Genomic DNA, 19,495 nt, shown 5'->3' with positions numbered 1-19,495 from the left:
CGGGACTAAAGGGGACCCCTTTAGTCCCGGTTGGGAAATCCAACCGGGACTAAAGGGGGTCCTTTACTCCCGGTTAAAGGACCCGGGACTAAAGACCGCCCCCTTTTGTCCCGGTTGGTTTATCCCGGATGGATATCCGAGAGATATGCACCCTACCAACCGGGACTAAAGGCCAATTCTCTACTATTGTATTTTGCCGAGTGTTTTTCGTGAAGCACTCGGCAAAAAGTTCTTTGCCGAGTGCCCGAGGGCCGAGGGAATACACTCAGCGGAAAAAAAAACACTCTAATTGTTTCCGGTAGTGGTTCTATCAGACCTTGCGGACGTTACACCACCCCGGTCACCTCCAGTACCTGCCCTAACATATCTCCACCGCGCTACCACTGTTTTATTTTTTCACGTTTTGTGACCTGACCACTGTTTTATTTTTTCATAGTCCCTTAGCTCACCACACATCACTGACGGAACGACGTGAAGTGCACTACGCCATTACCACCTCCACAACAGGGACATGCTCCATCCACAACACCCACCATCGACCACCATCGGTGGTCTAGTCTCTTATAAAGGTAGATGATGACTCCGACCCAAAAGCTGCTAGGAGAATTGCCAAAGGGATTGCAGTGCTGGATAGGTGCATGTGCATCCTTTGATTGCCCGGTTTGCCTGTAGTGCATTGGTTATCCTTTTTTAAAGATCATGCAAGCTCAAATGACATTTCAAGTTATTATCTTGTCTTCCATTCTACTAGCTCCGTCAAATACAAATGATATTTCTAGCTAACAGCTAGTTTTGTTCTTTTGCTGGAGGAAATATCATCCTAAAATGAGACGATGTTGTAATTAAGAAAAATATATATCCATTGAAGTAGCACACGCATGTAATCAAGATGCAATTGATCTTTTACATGTAGTTTTGGTGCACAGTCCAAGACATAAAATTCAGCTTTTATTACAAAATCAATCAAATGACAGCACTTCAGGAACAGGCAATATGTTTATACTAGGGAATCAAAAAATAAGGAGCAATAATGAAATGCAGTCAAGACATGCCCGAAACGACAAGTCACCGCAGTTTACGCATGACTCCTGTCTGCCGTACGTTCCTGCACTAGATCGATCGTAGCCCTTAGCTGCAGGATGGGCTCACGGCAAAGGTGCTGGTTGGAAATGTTTGCGTGAACTGCTGCACCTGGAGCGTCAGCTGGTCACCAGCACGATCGACTTGTCTTAACCCAAGCCACCCAAACTTGATCTGCACCCTCACGCCATACACCTCATGGATGGATCCAGCTTGGATGACGCCGCCGACTGTGCTTGCAAAACGAAACTTGAAATCTTGGCCACCGAAGGTGACGGGGAAGTCGCACTCGCCAGGAAGGGTTACCTCAAATTTACCATCTGGGCTGAGATTGTATGACTGCACGCCCTTTGGGAGAAGGCCACGCGGTAAGTTGTTCTTCTCTAGAATGTCGTACGCCGTCGCGGCCGCATCTGCTGTCAAGTTCGCCGAAGTTGTTGCTGCTGTAGCATATGCCACATGAAGGATGGAAGCCACGAGGACAATAAGGAGAAAGTGGCTGGACATTGTTACTGCCTGTGAATGGGTTTGTTTCTTGCACAAGTATATGATCAAGCTCAGCCTGATGGGATAATCGAGTGTTAATCTGGTTCCTGTAGCTTTGTGTGCGTCTGTGTTATATAGACCAATTACCAGGCATCCATGCAAGTCACAATTAATCAGAATTCAATTGCATTTATTTTTGTGGCAATGGCATTCCATCAAAACGTCCATGATGTAAAGGAATTATGCTACATTTTAATTCCTTTTATTTCTAGTCAATAAAGTTCCTATTGCAACGTCCATAATGCTGCCTGATTTTCTGTTTGTTTTGCAATGTTACTCTATTTTAACTTGAATTATTGAGTCCCGATTTTGTGGATATGACATAATGGATTTTTCATGTACAAGTCTATTTGACATTTTCAACATTAGTAATCATGAAATTCTCAAGATATGGTTCTGGAATTTGCGATTTCAAATTAAATATTAATTTTCAAGTACAGCTACACATTCTTGGCTTCTTGGAAGTAATATTATGTTTAATTAGTTACATTTTGTATTATACAAGCTTGGATTCCATTGCATGAATGTAAGCATATACTTGCAAAAATACGTTGTTTATAAAGAAAAATTTGCGGCACAAGTTTCTGATGTCCCCTTGGTGTGCTGCAAAAATTGGAATATCTTTGCTCGATTTTTGTGGCAAGGCGATAAACAAAGAAAAGTTGGAGAATTCAGGAAATAGTGCTTGATTCTGCACGTGTACAGGAAACTGTATCAGTAACTTGCGTATTCTTGAAACATCTAAAGCACCCATACATATGTCCTTATTATTTCTCCATTTTAATATATCTTCCACCAGGGATGAAAGTTGTATGGATATTATCCATTCGTTCGTTTGACCGAAGGCTTCAGACACTTGAATGGATACAGTGGTAGAGAACTCACTTTTAGTCCTAGTTGGTAGGGAGCAAATCTCCCAAAAAAAGCATCCGGGATAGAGCAATTAAGACAAAAGGGGAGGGGTCTTCAGTCCCGGGTCACTCAACCGGGACTAAAGACCCCTTTTATTCCGGTTGGGAAATACCAACTGGGATAGAAGAGTTTTCTAAAAAAATAAAAAAGCACCAGCAGGTAGAGGCCCGCCTCGTCTCCCGCGCCGCCGGCCTCCGTGCGCCACCGCTGAGCTCCTGTCCCGCCGTCGCTGAGCCACCACATCCCGCTGTCGCCGAGCCATTGCATCCCACCGTCGCCGAGCCACTGTATCCCACCGCTGCCTGCACCTGCTCCAGCCTCGCTTTCCCGCGCCGGTGCGCCTGCTCCGGCCCCGTTGCCTCCTGCTCGTCGCTTTTTCGGCAACGGGGCCATATGCTCGTCAGCATCATCTCCCTCTGAAGGCCGTTTTGAGGTGTCAGAAGACTACTTGCCTCTCTTAGAAGCCTGCAGCTGCATCAAAAAGTCATTTTCAGTATTAGAATCAGAGTTGCTGAAAGCCTCAATTTCATCATCATCATCATCCTCCTCCTCGACTTAAGGATCCCTAGGCAATCGCAATTACGAGTCCTTGAAGCGTAGCAAGTGTTAACGACTTACTTCATTTCAGCTCGTTTGGTTTGTTGAACTTGAACTCCTTGACCACTACGGGCATATCATCAACCTCTCTGAACATTTGGCTCAGACAAACCTCCACCTCTTCATCAGAAATATCCTCAGATGACATTCGGGAAGGATCGTCGAATCCAGAGTACTCATACCCAGGAGTTGACCAAAGCTTCAACGGCTGCACATGTTTCTTCAGGAAACTGCGAGCCACGACTACTCCTATCACATCTTGCTTCTTCCGTTCAGCGATCTTCTTTAGCAGATCGGGTATTTGAATACTCCCAATAATGGTGGGTTCATCAAGCCACCGACTACTATACGTTGGACGATGACCAGTTATCTTGGGCACAGATGGCTCGTGGTCTTCAATATAAAATCACTTCTCCTTCCAACTGCCATGGGATGACACCAGCTCGTATTTTAAGTACAGATCCGAGTACTTTTCGCGAGTCTGGAAGTCAGCACCACCAATAACTTGCATATCATCTTCACTTGGTTGTGGCTTCAGATGAAAAATCTTGTGAAAAAGATTGAAGTGCGGATCCACCCCCAGGAAAGCTTCGCACAAGTGAACAAATATGGAAATGTGCAAAATGCTGTTGGGATTCAGATGAACCAATTGCAAAGAATAGTAGTCTAGCAGGCCCCGAAAGAAATCAGAGGTGGGAAGAGCGAGTCCACATTCCACAAATCGGGCAAAGATTACCATTTCCTGGGGATGCTCTTCGAACATCCATGGATTGTTGACGGCACATCTCCACCCCACAACTACTCGCTCTTGCAGCAGTTTGGCATCAACTAACGCTTGGATCTCTGCTTCTTTCATAGTCGATCATGTCCAAGATATTACCTGGTTGGGCGGAGCAGTCTGGTTCGTTTTCTCACGCTTCGATGGCGGTAGTTGGGGCTCTTTGCCCTTCCGAGAGGCTCCGTTCTTGGCATCTCCCTTGGATCCCTTCTTGGTTCCTTCAAACTTCTTCCCCATCTCAGTTTTGGTTTGGAGGACGAGCGGAGGTGGCCATGATAGAGCAGAACGGTGGTGGCGCTGGCAACCTAAGGCGCGATGGCGACAACGCTGGGGGCTAGGGTTTGTTGGCTAGAGCAAATAGTAGATGCGAATGAAAGCTTAAGAGTCGGGGGGTAACTTTCCCCCAACTTTTATAACAGAGACAAAATTACCGGAACAACAACACGGTATTCCCGAACAAACAGCAAAATTTTCGAGCCTATCCACGGGAAGTCAGTTTCTTTCCAACTTGATAAAGACTCAACGGCCATGGTTGATAAGATCCTTATACCTCCTGGAACTAGTCGTGTACCGGCTCGGAGGCTACGTATACCGTGTCTGTTGGATAAATTTTTCTTTTTCTTCAAGATAAAGATGAAGATGGAACAATTGCAGATTGATCCTCAACCTGATTCTTCAATTCAACCTAAGGCTCAGGGGCTACTCCATATGAAGTGTGATTTTCATCGCACTTCCGTATAAAGATTTCGAGACAAGACTACTCCAAAAACAAATGTCAGCTAGAGTACCTTCTAGCCGCATGACAGTACACAAGTACTCGAAGACTTAGCTACCACTGAAGTACTCAAAGAGCACTAGAAACTAGTCAAGCACGTCTGCAAAGTACTCGCGGCTGCTACATTTGACTACGAAGTACTCAAAGGTTTGTCGGCCATACACCTATGGGACCACTAGAAAACCTATACGGATCCAGCCAAGGAGAAGTACACCAAAACGTATCAAGATATGGAGACTACGATACAGGGTGGCGTAGTTTACATGGATCCCTGAAGACTAGTCGAAGATATGGAAACTACTCTTCCGAGTTAGAGTAGAACTCTCTAATCGAATTCGACTAGTACTCCTATACGACAACTACCCTGTAATCTTGCTTCCCCAATATATAAGGGCGGGTAGGGAGCCCCTCAAAACAAGTTCAATCCAATACGAGTATACAACACATATGACGTAGGGTATTACGCGATCTAGCGACCCGAACCTGTCTAAATCGTATACCTACATCACCATCGAGCTCTTAATTTCGGCGACACCCACCAACCAAAACTCTACCTCAAGTACTCCCTTGGTAGGTTGCCGGGTTAAAACACCGACACACAGCACATGTGATTAAGTTAGATATGCTTTTCTTTTGAAAGTACCGGGCAATAACACTGCCCGCTACTAAAATGGTGTTATTGATTGGTACTAAATGGTACTCCATGGAGTACTGGTGTTACTGCACGATACTGAATGGTTTAGGCCTTTTATTACCGGGCAATAATATTACACGATACTAAAAGGCCTTCGAGGATTGAAAATTTCTACCCAGCACTAATTTCGCGTGTGTTAATACCGGATGAAAAGTCGTCCGTACTAACGTTAAGAATGAATGTCATGTTTCTAGTAGGGTGTGATCTCACCTACGCGTCAGAAGGAAAGTGGTTGGTTGCTCAACGATTGCAAGGGAGGAGCACATCGTCACTGTGCCTAATTGCAGGGCTCGTTTGGTAGGGCTCCGTCTATAGCTGAAACGACTCCAGCTATGGTTTCTCTGGTGGAGCAGTTTTTTTTCTTAATCCGTTTGAAAAAAATATTTGGTAAAATGGCTCCTCTTATTTTTCATGAATGGATGAAATAGGCCAAATGTCCAATTTACCCTTGCCCTATTTGATTTGGTTATACATATGAGTTTTAATTATTTTCCATTCAATTTGCAATGTGATTTCATATAGGAATGAAAAAATTAATGAAATACAAATTATAGATTAACCTCTTTTTCTATTTTCCATTTATACCTCCTTTCTTCTTATTTTTTTCTTTTTTTTTCCAACTTTTCTTTTGAAAAGATACGCACTTTCCTACCTTTTTACTGCCGGTCGTCAACGGTGCCGCTCGTCTCTCCTTATCCACTTGCCTGGCGGGTTCTCCATATGACGGCTCCGCTCTTGGCCCGCTGCATCGCCTCGCCTCCTTCGTCGCCGCGCTGCGTCTCTCCGCGCTGGTCTCGTCGCGGCGTTTCCCCATGCCGTGCTGTGGCAGCTCCCACAGGCCGCAGCTGCTCCCCTATCGCTCCAAGCCAGGTCGATCGATGGCGGCGCTCTCGCTCTAGCCATGGAAAGGGACGGCGAGTCCCAGCTGCCGGCAAGCCTCCAACCTTCAGGTACGACGCGACTCACGACTTTGGGTGGCAATTTTTGGTGTGATTTTCACCAAATTGATGGGCAGTTCGGTAATAGCAAGTTGGGGGAGGAGCCGGGAGAGCCACTACTATCTCGGGCTCCGGCTGTGTCGGTTGGCCTATCTCAGGATGTTTTCCGGTACTTCCGTGATTCCGTCAGTATGAGGGGAGGGAGCCTTTGGTAAGGGTTTCACCGGAAGCCGGTCGGTTGGCCACGACAGGGATTGGTACACCAGATCAAGACCAGTGCTGATCGACAGGCATCCGGAGCTCCCTAGTTCACGTGCGTTGTTCCATGCAGGTCCACTCGTGCGGATCCAGTGATGGCAGGTACGGTAGCTCCCTGCTACGATCTCCTCATCGGGCGTTTTTTCATTGGTGAGATCCCTAAACTGCTCATTCTCTTACCCTGTTCCTCTCTGTCGCAGCTAGGTCTTACATGGACCAAGATTGTCCAATTAGCTGCCCGTATCCTCTACAAATCACAACCCCATGCTCCAAATTGCTCAGTTCCTCCTATTTCCCCCTCCGTCCTCGAATTCCCGCAGCACATACTTGCAAAAACATGAGATAATTCCTGATTAATATGATCTGTAATTAACTTTTGTTATTTGAAATACATTGTAGTATTGTACTCTGTTTTGTATAAATCCCTTGTCCTTGACAGCTCTGGCAATGGCAACTGTGAGCACGGAATTGTGATCTTGACGTACTCAAAACACTGTGGATGCTCTACTCATGCTCATGTACTTTGAACTGATTATATTCTATCGATTTTCCCTTAACTATCAATTTTAGTTGACAGTTTAATAAAAGAGGTCAAGTACGATACCCCCCCTGATTGAGTTCAGATCTTCCTAGTAGGAACAAAAATTGTTCTTGTATTTTTATGACTCCTTGCCCCTTCCGACTTCTGAACCATATTGTTTTATAGATTTTGTTTGTGACTACTACCTCTAATTAAATTCACCTTTGACAGTGGGAATGCTGGTAGGATATAGTTAATTGTTAACCAATAAAAAATCTGGTATGATATAACTATTTGTTAATGGCAAGGCTGTTTTTTCTGGTTATGCTATACGGAGAAGCTGGATTAATTCCCTCAGCAGTTGAGATTATATGGTGCACGGTGCTGATGATAATTCATTTATCCCATGAGTTCAGGGGAGGTGATATCCATGCACCTGTTCATGTGTCTTTAGGATTGCCAATCATTTTTCGCAAATTCCAAATTTGATGTACTAATCAGAAAGAAGGCTAAAGGAGGCTGAGAAAAGCTTGATTCCTAACTGAAGGCGCTTATCATTTCTTCCCATTAGTCATTGTATGAATTTCAGGGTCCTCTCATATGAATCCAACCAAATCCTTCATTTCTTAGCTTGAATCAGCTTCATAAATATAGATTGCTCCCTTGATAACGTGCACCGTGGGTGGGTGCGCCAAAGCTTGTATTGTTACCCAGATGATGGGATTCTTGTTTCTATGACCTGCAAGTGTCAATTGAGCTGGACCAGGTATTTTGTTTGAAACCTTTATTTCTCTGGCTTCGGCTGATTGATAAAAATTTGATGTTCTATGATACTGCAATTGATACAACCTAGATGTGCTGCCTAGTCTGTTTTTTACACCTGTGTACATCCTAGCTAAGTAGCTACTTCAATTGTAATGCTCTGATGAAATCTCCCTGTAATATACAAATTACATGTATACATCTATTTCAGTAGTGGAGGCTTCCTAGCTTTTGCATCTAAATGGACTGGATTGGTAGTATGTGCATGGTCAGATTATGAGTGGAATCGAGATGTGGTTGATTTTGATTTGCGTTTAGTGCCAACTGAAACTAATTAGGATTTATCAATTTTTTTACACATGTTAAATCAAAGATATACATCTCATTGAGCTCAATTCCAGGGTTCAGTGCTATAGAGAAGCATTGATCAATCCCATCCTTAATGTTTATGTACATCCAGCAGTTGTTGCCATGAGTTTTTCCCCCTGTCATGACCAGAAGAATCTGGTTGGGTTGATTGCCTAAGCTTGTATGAGTTAATATATTTGGATTGATATACTTTGCAAATAATTTCAAATATTCAGAAGCTTTTATCTTCTAACCATTGTGGTTCATGATACTTGTTTGCCTGATCAATATGCCTTGTTTATCTTACAGGTTGCCTGATCATAGTGGTTGATTGATTCTAACGTGTGTCGGTGGATGAAAAATCCACAATTTGAGACTAATCCAGTAAACTAGTAATTAGTATATCTTCAAATTATATCAATATCCTATTTTTTAGTATGTGATCCATCTTGCATAACCATGGTACTAAATTTTTATTGGACGTGCCATGGCCTGAGGTTGTGGAACCTGTGAATCCATTGTTTTTGGGGATTAATAGTTTTTATTGATTACTAGTTCAGAGTGTTGATACTTTGCTTCAGTGGCAGCTACATTGCTGTTTGAGGGATTTTGCAGGTAGATTGCCTTTCATATGTATTTCTCTAGTCGAGGCTTTTTAGCTTCGCATCTAAATGGACTGAACCAGTTGTATGTGCATGGTCAGATTACGATCGGAAATCCAGACATGGTTGATTTTTATTTGTGATTAGTTCAACTGAAACTGATTAGGTATCACTTTTGATGTACAAGTTGTATCAAAGATATACACCTAATTCTTCCTCAAAAGAAAAAATATATATACACCTAATTGTTTTCTATCGTCATCACTATATGATACCCTGAATGTTTGCAGGATAAGCTTTTTGCATATAATTGAATTTTTATTCTTAGAGTCAGACATGACACCACTTGTGGCGAGTTTATTTCAGTTGCAACGATTCACTCACTTCAATTGGAATGTAGCAAGGTTTCTGCACCTATATTTCATTATTTACAATTACACAATCATAGAAACTTTTCTATCCACATGTGACATCGTTATATGCAACCTTGGTGTAATGCACATCCACGCTCCTGTCATTTTTAGAGACGATCGATCATTTTGCTCTAATTTTTAATTTGAGGTGCTAATCAGAAAATATGCTATTAGAAGCACACAAAGCTTTATTTTGAACTAGAAGCACTAATGTTTGCTTTCCAGGAAGAACATTATGGATTTTTTGATCTGGTGTTCTTGATGCTCTGTTTTGTGTTTCCGACCAGTTGAAGTGCAAAATGGACAATGGATAATATAAAGTAGGATTGATTTTTTACTTACTCCATTTTCAGCTGTAAGATTCGTATGTGGAAATGCATGTCTGCTCCATTTTTAGTTTAGGTTAGCAAGTTGTCACTATATGTCACAATGATTCATAAACCTTTCTGATATCCGAAACTTTTCTAATTTCGTTATGTCAAATGGACCATCTTATATGCAGTCGTACATATATCTTTCTGCTAAGCATTATGCTTTAAAATAATCTACTTGTTCAGTATCACAAGTCTGACTAATCCTCAATGGAGTTTTTGATTATTTTATATGCTTTTCTTTTTCAGATTTTATTTGGGTGCACATGTGCTGCTGCATCTTAGATGTAAGTACTCGTGCCTGATGGAGGATATGAGCAAGCATGCCAGCAAGTCAAGAAAAGCTCGTCCTTATCTTTATCTACATCCATCTTGGGTAATATGTCGACCTGCCGAGGCTTCGCTACCAGGTCCTATGCCATCCTCCTCTTCGACGTGTGGACTGTGGAGCACCCTCCTGGAGTCCTTCCCAGTACAATGCAATCTTGTTCTGTCATGCTCGTGGGCACTTTGATTTTGCAACCTTCAACTGTTGAATACTTAAAATTTTCCCAGTGAAGGTTCTTATATGTTGGACATGTCATGTCACAATAATTTCAATATGAGCTGGCAATCACAAAATCATTGTATTCAAATAGCAATAGGTTGTATTTAATAACATGTCTGTCACGAAATATTTGTATTCAAATTATAAAGTGCTTGTTTTTAAGACTAGTGCCAAGATGTGTTAGCTAAGATGTGCCAAGACGTGGAAAAAACAAATAAGAGTTATATTTTATTTCACTTGGTGTTAGCTAAAGCGAGTTAGCTAAAACAAATATGGCCCTGCACTTCTTCCATCTTGGCGAGCTGTCCTCCAGGTCGGAGTCTCGAAACCAGCTCTTGTTGTCTCTGCTAATTCGGTGGCGCCGGCTCTAGGCACGTCGAGGAATAGGAGCAAGCGCCGCTCCTCATCGACGTAGAGCTCGCCGACAGCCACCGTGGCGGTGCGGCCGTCCGCATCGACGTGGATCTCGTAGCGGCCGGACTTGATCGCGCGGAGGCGCACGCCGGGGTGCAGGCACTCGACGGAGACGCGCGCCCTCTGTACGGTGATGGAGAGGAGCCCACTGACACACTGCGCGAACACGTCTTGGATCGCCGTGTGGTTCTCGATGAGGGAGAATGTGCCACCCGTGACCTCCGAAATGCCGTGCATGGCCGCCGCGTCGTGGTCGTGACACTTGCACCGGCGCGCATGAAGGACGGCGGCACGAGGACGTCGTGGCTGGTTGCGCGGAAGCTACGAGGGCCGTGGAAGAAGCCGCCGCTGCCGCTGTTGTTGTCCTGGCCGTCCGAGAGGAGGATGACACAGGCGACGGCGTTACTAAGCCGGCCGCCACGAATGTTGGTGCATCCGTTCGCGACGAGGGTCTCCATGGCGCGCTTGGCCGCGGCCTTCCCGTCCGCCAATTTCGCGACCGCCGATCTGCGGGGTTCCCTCTCCCGTAAAAAAAAAAAAAACGGACGGCTGGTCTGCGCTCGTGTGTGTACCGGGAGGGGAACGAGCCTCGGGCACGGAATAAGCTATTCTATACTTTGGGTACTGAATAGCGGAGACCTATATATATAGGTGGCGTACGAGAGTGTTTTACCAATCCTGTCAGTGCATACAAGTTATGGCATGAAGATTCCACTTGACTACTTCAGTGTTGACCTAGAGCAGATTTGTGATAGTCAATATGAAGACCTAGAGCTTGACCTCCCGGGAGGTTACAGGGAAAGGATACTAGGCAATGCATTTCACGGGATCATTTTATGGTGCAAACGCAACACCATCATCGCTGCTAAGGAGGCATCATTGCTCCCCGTAGATTACCCGCAGCGACCATCTCCTCAAAACCCAAGACCATCATCTCCAGCACATCCACCTTCAGGACTGTCGTCACCACCGGGACTGTCGCATCTTGCTTGATCACCATCTCCATATCCATCGAATCCTGGTGGTACGAGCGACGATAACCACAACACCCCTTCCCTATCACCATCGTCGGGACTAAGCCCCGCAACGACCACTGCCTTCCAAGTCAAGGCAGCTAAAGGCGAAACAACTGTTAAGAAAACAAATAACTCTGAACCCATTCACAAGCTACCGGTATGATTACTGAGGAATTGCAGGAGTTATCGCAAGTAACGGTGAATGAATTCTTCAAATCATGCGCTGAACAAAGTAAAGCAAAGGAGATTGAGCCAATCCAACGAAATTAAATTTTTTAATTTTCATGTCAAAAGAAGTAAAGAGGATTGTATTATTGAACTATGAGTGTTCGTTAGTTATGTATAATCAGAAGGAAAAATATCGAGGAGCGTTGTCTTCCAGTCGCACTGTCCGCCAGCTCAGGGACCAAGTAGATAAAGACGCTCAAACTATAATAGCAATGACCTTAGAACAACAAATCCAAGTCATTGGATGTATGTCGCTGGCTGAAGTTCTAGGGTAAGCTGAACCGCTAGCTCCAGTGCCATTTGTACCTAAATGACCCTTTGAGGTAGGCAAGGCCTGAATTAGTACGGAAGCTCTCCACGAATATGTACGAATTCCATCAATAGTACATGGAGTAGTCTGCCAACGATAGGCTCATGTTCGCTATTTGGGTTAAACCTATTGATTTTTTCGGCAAAGATGAGAAACTCATGTGGATGGAATTCAAGGATAATATATGAAGTGTACCATTAGTATACTAATACTGGTTTGTGCAGCAACACAAATAATGGATACTAATTTGCCTAACCAACTTAATTGGCTGGAGACTGCACTATGCTGCTGATCATGTACAGTGCAGTACAAGGCCTGTCCACAGGAACCTGAAGAACAAATGGCACAAGGTCTTCAGCTTTGGCTTCAGATATTGTCATGTGGATAATAAGGAGACATACCGTGTGTCCAGCTCCGAGGATCCAATAGAAATGCAGGTTCTTGTATGATCGGACAAAGCCGTTAGTGAGATAGTAAGGGTGGCAGTAATGCAGAGGCTTCCTCGGCAGGCTCAAGAAGTTATGCAGCCCATCCCACCTGAAATGCAGGTCAAGTGAGAATTATGTGGCTGAATTATGCATGAAAGAAGCATAAATGTGAAGATGAAGCCTCACTTGAGCCTCTTCACCCATGCTTCTGCGCCGAGTGTTGAGCAGATCACATCGTACTTCAAAAGAAAGAAATATGTGAGTAGTTAGCAGTTTGAGTATATACGCTATATAAGAGTTGAAGAGATGGAATTTGTCAGGTATCTATAAACCATAACATTCTCTAAAAAATGTCCAAGTAAAAAATCTTGAGGAATCGTTGGATAATGTCTTTGCCCCTCACCTGTCCGTTGTACACCGTCACGTTCACTCCATAGGACAGCAGCTCATCAACCTGCAGCAGATTCATCCCCATTATGAAACTCAAAATTCAGCAAATCAAGTAGAGTCAATAATTTGTTTTCTTGCCTCATTGATCGCTGGCTTCATGAAGTCGTTGGCCAGAGCGTCAAACACCTGCAGAGACACTTGTTGCCAGCTGCACAGAGACAGAGTTGATCAGAGGACGATTTGAACAGGGAGACAAAGAGATTGATCAATGTACAATGTTTTCATCTAAGATTGTGGCATGTAAGAGGAGAACCACTCACATGAAATCTTTGGGGATTATCTTAAACTTTTGCTTGAGGAACCCGTTTACAGTGTCGCTGACCTTGTTGGAACCATTGTTAGCCGCCTAGCAGTTGCCTGGTGACAACAATGGTCGTGCGGCTGAGTCTGATAACACCGAGCTCACGGTGGTATCAAGCATGAAGTTCTCCATATTCTGCCAAAGTCATTAAGGGAGCCTTCATTAGTGTGTGCCAAGCCACCCTGCTCTTTTCTGCAGTTGTAATAGGAACGTGTTGCTAAGACTTAGTGGCCACTGATTGTGATCGACACTTACAACGCTGCCGCTCCTGGAGTCGATCATATCGAGCAAATTAACCCACGTGGTATAAGCTGCCACGAACTGTCCCGCCGCCATCTGCTGCTTCACCTTCACAGCCATCCTGAGATAAGCCCAGTTTCAGTTAACATCATCAGTAGATCGATCGATTAGGCTGCCGGCAATAGCTAGCTTACATGATGCCCTTGCCCACGGCGTTGTCATCCAGCCTGGAGACGCCCTCCAGAAGCCAGGGATACGACAGCTGCAGGCATCAAGAAAACGATTTCGTCAGAATTATCAAAATTCATGTGATGGATCGAAAGAAGTTATTTCCTCACCGCATAATCGTCCGGCGATATCCAGCTATCACCGAGCACAACACCTGTGGAAAAACGCCAGCCGGGGAAGAAAATAGATTAATTCAGATCGAATCGTAATGTCCAGGTAGAGGAATGATCCATGAGCAATGAGAATCAGTGTTTACTAACCTCCAAGCGTGAGCTCGAGAGTGCCAGCGCGGATGGCCCTTGCAACCAAGACGCCGGCCTTAGCAGCGAGCTTGCCGCCATAGGACTCGCCGACTAGGAACAGAGGGCTACTCTGTAGTGTGGGTATCTCCTTGGCGAGCTCCTTTAGGAGCTCAGTCAAGTCCTTGGCCGCCTGCAAGTCGGTCTTCGCCAGCGCGCTTAGGTCGTCCACGTAGCTGAATCCGACACCGACCGGGTTCTCCTGCCGCGCGCCATCATCGTCACACATACATCAGCTCAGGAATAGCAACCATAGGAGGAGGAAGAAATGGCGAGGTCTCCATGACGTACCACAAAAATGAGATCGGCCTTCTGCAACCACGTCAAATTGCGTGGGTTGAGGTCGACGTCAAGAGGCCCAATCTCTGCGAAGTTACCCAGCCCTATACCCGATTGTCCCTGATTCAGAAGAACACACAAACCATACTATTAAGGGGGTGTTTGGCAACACTCTACTAAAAACACACCTCCACTCCATCAACTCTATCCTTTTGTAGCTCTACTCCACCAACTCCGTAAAAATATGGAGTTGTTGTACGTGTTTGGCTGGTTGCAGTGTTCCAACTTCAGAAACCTGAGGACTTATTGTGAATTGTCTATTTTACCCTTTGTAAATGATCCCACGTATCAGTCTCTCCTCTCTTCCTTGTTTGCGCTTGCCTTGCGGACTCTAGCTTCACCTCCTTGTCTAGCCCATGCAGCATCGGCGGCGGCATGTACAACACCATCCCCTCTACGATGGCGGCCGTGCGGGGCACCGTCCTGCTTGCCACGACCGCCTCCATCACCAGTCGCCGCCCCTTGTCGCCAGCGGGCACGTCCGGCACTCTGGCTCCACCAGCGCCTGCGCCCAGAGAGTGCACGCGAATCGTGGCCTGACCCTGGTAGTGGCGGCTGTCCGGATGCATGACACCGACATGGCTCGGCGCACACACAACGCGAATAGGCGGCGCTAGTGACGGAAGCATCAGCTCCTCATAGAACTCATCTACCTCAGCGTTGGAGTTAACCTCACACCACTCCCTCTCTCTCCATCCACCTCATGCCACTCCATCCCCCACACCTCTACCTCAGATCCAGCGTAGGGGCAGCATCTCAGCGACCCGAGCGTGTTTGCTCAAAGGTGACGGGGCGAGCTCTAGCTCTCACGTGCGCAGGCTGTGGCGAGCTCCTACCCCTCACCGAGAGCGGCGGTGCACGGCACCCGGGGGCGAGCTGCGTCCCCGGCCGGAATTGGTGGCGTGTGCCCCCCCCGGCCGAGCTCTCCTATGCGGGAGCGGCGGGGTGCGGCCTCCCCAGCAGGAGTTCCCCTGCTGGGCGAGCGCGAGCCCCGGCAGCGAGGTCCGCCACCTCATCCCCCTCCATGACAAGGAGGCGGAGCGGCTGCAGCCATTTTCACTAGAGATTGGGGCCTGCCGCCTGCGAGGCCCCGCAGCCTGCAGCCCTGGAGTGGCATGGGGCGCAGAGGTGGCACCCACATCCATTTTCGCTGGAGATTGGGGCCGATGGCGCCCAATCCACAGGCGGCGGCACTAGTTTGAGGAGGGGGTGTTGGGAGGATGGGAGGGGGCGACGGGAGAACAGCCGTATCTTGTTTTGTTTTGTGAAGCGGTATATGTGTAATAAGTGGTATGGTGGGTACCCAACAACTCCACGAGGAGGTCCGAAACTGTAGTTTTTGGAGCACCTTTTGAGATACTCCACAAAATATGTAGATCTAACCTCTAGTTTCACCTTTTTTTTTTCTGGAGCTAGAGTTGGTGAAGTTAGACGTATTTGACTGCGAATTTTTTGGAGTTGGTAGAGTGAAGCTAATTTGTCTGAAGTGGAATTTTTCCAAACATCTCTAAAATTTTGTCCCGGAGAAGAAAAGGTCAGCCGAGTTTCAGGCTTTGCATTTGCAGTGAGAGGTCGAATACAGGAATACATACTGGGCCGCCTTGAAGCCAGAGGATAGTTGGCCATGGTTTCATGGGCGATGGCACCCGCTGCAGGCTCTGGATGTACCACCAGAATATGTGCGCTTCTGGAAAACGGCGAACGAGAGGCGAGTTATAGAAATGACATCAAAAGTAAGTCAATTGTGTCACTGTGTGCAGTGGGTTACTTGGCCGGACTTCCACGTAGCCCCAGCGTTCCATGCCGTCTGCTGTTCCAGAGGAAAGGGAAGCCCCGCCATGAACTTGGGTGAGGACGAGGAGCCAGAAAACAGCAGTGATGCCTCCGAACGCCATCTAACATGCAGCTGCAGGACAAATCTTTGTAATATTAGATTCTTCTTTAGGTAAAGCCATGTTTGATAATTTTCTAGATCGTGCATTGTTGACATGCATGGATGGTTACTTCTTCCATGGGTTGTGAACATCACAGTGAACACGAAAGTCCTTGTTCACTCAGGTCTTTGTTTCCATTACTAGCTAGTTTATTAGTCAAATTCATGTGCTAGTTAAAAATCAAATTAAAAATTAATATATCTTTAATACAGAGCAACTGTAATTCAAATAAAATTAACTGTGCAATTAGGAACAAAAAACCATGTGTTAGATATCTTGAAGACACATGAGTTTTTGTCTCCCTCTTAATTAGATGCTTGCAAGACACAGGTAAAACAGGCCAAAGGAAAGGAAGAATAACAAGAGGAAAAAAGTTCAAGTACAAGGTACCTAAAACATGCATGGGGAACGGGATAGAATTTCTGTAAGTATATAATTAATGCAACCCCACTACCACGACGGTGCCACCAAGCACTAGCAGTAGTAGCTCTTAGCGATGAAGGCATGAACTCATCAAAAGCTTGTTCTCATATCGGCAGAACAAAACCACGGGCAGGCAAACTAGCTTTGTTTCTTCATAGCCTAACTCATGAACTTCAAGTGTCCAGTAAGATTCTGCTAACCATAAGACGTACACTGCTGCACATCCAAGACCCACGCTAGTTCAGCAATGAACAAGAAGGCCTAGAAGTCAAGAGTAAAAAATTTGGCCTAGAAGAACTCCGATCTACCCTAGTTCAGCATCAACATCAACTCCTAGATGTATATCTTCTACGCACACATTCGAGTCAGTAATGCATCAATCAACAAGAAGGCACTCACCAGATGGTGGCAGGGCGTGGCAAGGATTGGTGGAGCGCCCCAGCACAGATAAGAAGCCGAGACGGACAGCAGTGGAGTGGAGCAGTGCTGATCGATCGTTGCCCTACTTTGAAGGTTTGCTCATGAGTAGGCTTCGGGAGCATGCAGCACAGCAGCGGTGCAGGCACGGGGTGCCTTTTATTAGCGTCGTTGGTGGCCAAAATACCCCTGCTGCTTCCTGATATTTACGTCGCGTTCTTGAGTTTCAAGTCCAGCTTTTCTCTTTTCTTTTGCCTGATGTATCTCTCATCTTTTTGGGATTCCGAGTAGCACACTACCCTGACAGAACAGAAGATAACACATACCCTACATGCTAGGCTATCTATCGATATTTCTTTTCATCCGATTCCTTATTTCCTTTCTTTGAGTGATGGCATGGCAAAAAATCTTAAGTCCCTTAATTAAAAATTAATAAGCACATTGATCAAAAGACATGGTGTGGAATATGATGACCATATGCCAATATACACGGGGGTATTAGAACAAATGATATGAATACCACATGAATTCAAATTTAAGTCAAGGCTCTAGAAATCCAAGAAAAGCAGGTGAACTCCGAATCACTAATGCATTTGTATGCTTAATTTTATAATTGCAGAAAATACTTTACTAAAATGCTCCTTCCTTCCGGATTGTAAGTCATCCTTTTCTTTTCTAAGTACATAACTTTTTATTATGCATTTAAATATACATTATATTTAGATATATAGTAAAATTATTTATCTAGAAATATCAAAATAACTTAAAATTTGGAGCGGAGAGAGTACCTAAATAATACCTAGGCTTTTTAATCCAATTAGGCTTCAAAACATGTTCCGCATAATTCAAACAAAAATGTATGAATGTTAGATTTTGCTCGTTATCACATTCCATATTATAATAATATTGGATGTTACAATAACTGCAATCTTGTTTTGCATAAAAGTTAGAGAAAACGCTTCACAAAAAAATTAATTAATAAAAAGTTCTTGCAATTAAATTACGTAGAAAATGCTTTTAACTAATGAAACTGACCTAAAAATTATGTGAATGTGAAAGCTGCTTCAAAACTTGCCCTTCAAACTTTGAAGCTCACCTAGAGCGTGATTGAAACTATATTATCGGTTAATATCTTCATGTTTACAACATATTTTTAAAATCTTATTTCTTGTTTTGAAAATTGTTCCAGCCCTTTTTTTATTTCAGCAGTATGTTTTATTTCTCGAAGTACCGGCGTAGGCTAATTAATTTTCTGAGGTTTGTGTTTTGAAACATAGGGATGGAGGCATGGAGCTCCCTAACGAGAGATTCCCCTGGCAGCCTCCATTATTCATGGGGCCTGTGTTTCTCATGTCGTACGCCAAACAAAGCCCTTCTGAAAACCAAATAATCGAGATACATGATCCAGCATGTACCTCAGGCCATTTCGTGGATGCAAGCTGGTTCATGTATATGTGCCGTCGTGCCGCGATGGAGCTCAACATTTCCTTGTTCTGAGGTCTGAGCACAAGGTTCTTTCGTGACAAGGACACACGGGTAGCTCTGATGATAAGCACGCATCTCTCCTTCCACTCACCAGTAGCTACTATACCCTAAAAAGGAAGGGCATGGCTTCCAACTACAGCTGGTGGCGTGCATGGATTTCTCCTTCAAAGCTACCGTACGTTGATAGAGAAAGACCTTGCTGTGTCACATGCCTTTTGCTCCTTTTCTTTCTCTCTTTTTGTTGTCCCATTACAATTATTCTTGGCCTGTCCAAATTTAGTCTTTTCGGAACTCCTAAGCAGCAATTAATCTCCTGTATCTCACACGAGATGTAGTCATTGTTGGTAACTTAGGGATGTTCACTACGGGAGCCAAGGGCTTTGCCGAGTGCCAGGCCAAAAAACACTTGGCAACGTGTTTGCTGCTCCGCAACGAAACTCAGGGAAATATTTAACGGCAAATAGATTTGTCGAGTGTTTTTTGTTGGACACTCGGCAAAGACTTTTACCGAGTGCCCAAAAAGCACTCAGCAAACATTTTTTTCAAAAAAAAAAAAACAATCCAGCACCAGCCGGTCTCCGTCGGCCGCCGTCCTTCCCCTGCGTCGTGGCCACCAGCCTCCGCTCCCCGGCATCATGCCCTCCATCTCGCCTCCACTCCCCGGCTTCACGGCCGCCGCCACCAGTCACCACCACCACCGGCCACCACTAGCCACCACCACACCACCACCACCGGCCACCACCACGCCACAGCCGCCTACCACCACACCACCGGCCACCACCACACCACCACTACCGGCCACCACTAGCCACCACTACACCACCACCACCGGCCACCACCAC

The 19,495-nt window shown here is 45.3% G+C and overlaps 1 protein-coding gene, 1 long non-coding RNA gene and 1 pseudogene across 3 annotated transcripts; 1 reads left to right on the top strand and 2 right to left on the bottom strand.

Annotated features, from left to right (window-relative positions):
- Positions 1 to 1,128: 1,128 nt before the first annotated feature.
- On the bottom strand, positions 1,129 to 1,587 carry LOC140223093 (uncharacterized). Its single transcript, XM_072294536.1, has one exon. It carries the CDS (start codon positions 1,585 to 1,587, stop codon positions 1,129 to 1,131), a length of 459 nt encoding a protein of 152 aa, XP_072150637.1.
- Positions 1,588 to 5,588: 4,001 nt separating this feature from the next.
- On the top strand, positions 5,589 to 10,308 carry LOC117860638 (uncharacterized). 2 transcript variants are annotated; one of them, XR_004641533.2, is made up of 2 exons: positions 5,589 to 6,332; positions 6,409 to 10,308. It is a non-coding gene; the product is annotated as an uncharacterized lncRNA (long non-coding RNA). The 2 variants fall into 2 exon arrangements; XR_004641532.2 differs by having other exon boundaries at positions 6,398 to 10,308.
- Positions 10,309 to 12,134: 1,826 nt separating this feature from the next.
- LOC140223039 (serine carboxypeptidase-like 51) lies at positions 12,135 to 17,469 on the bottom strand (annotated as a pseudogene).
- Positions 17,470 to 19,495: the final 2,026 nt, after the last annotated feature.

The sequence above is a fragment of the Setaria viridis genome, chromosome 6, assembly GCF_005286985.2.
Source record: "Setaria viridis chromosome 6, Setaria_viridis_v4.0, whole genome shotgun sequence".
In the NCBI taxonomy this organism is placed as follows: Eukaryota; Viridiplantae; Streptophyta; class Magnoliopsida; order Poales; family Poaceae; genus Setaria; species Setaria viridis.
This window is presented reverse-complemented; position numbering and strand designations above follow the sequence as displayed.

Bases quoted from the DNA above. Each gene is read 5' to 3' on its own strand.
- LOC140223093 (XM_072294536.1), bottom strand. From the start codon at position 1,587: ATGTCCAGCCACTTTCTCCTTATTGTCCTCGTGGCTTCCATCCTTCAT.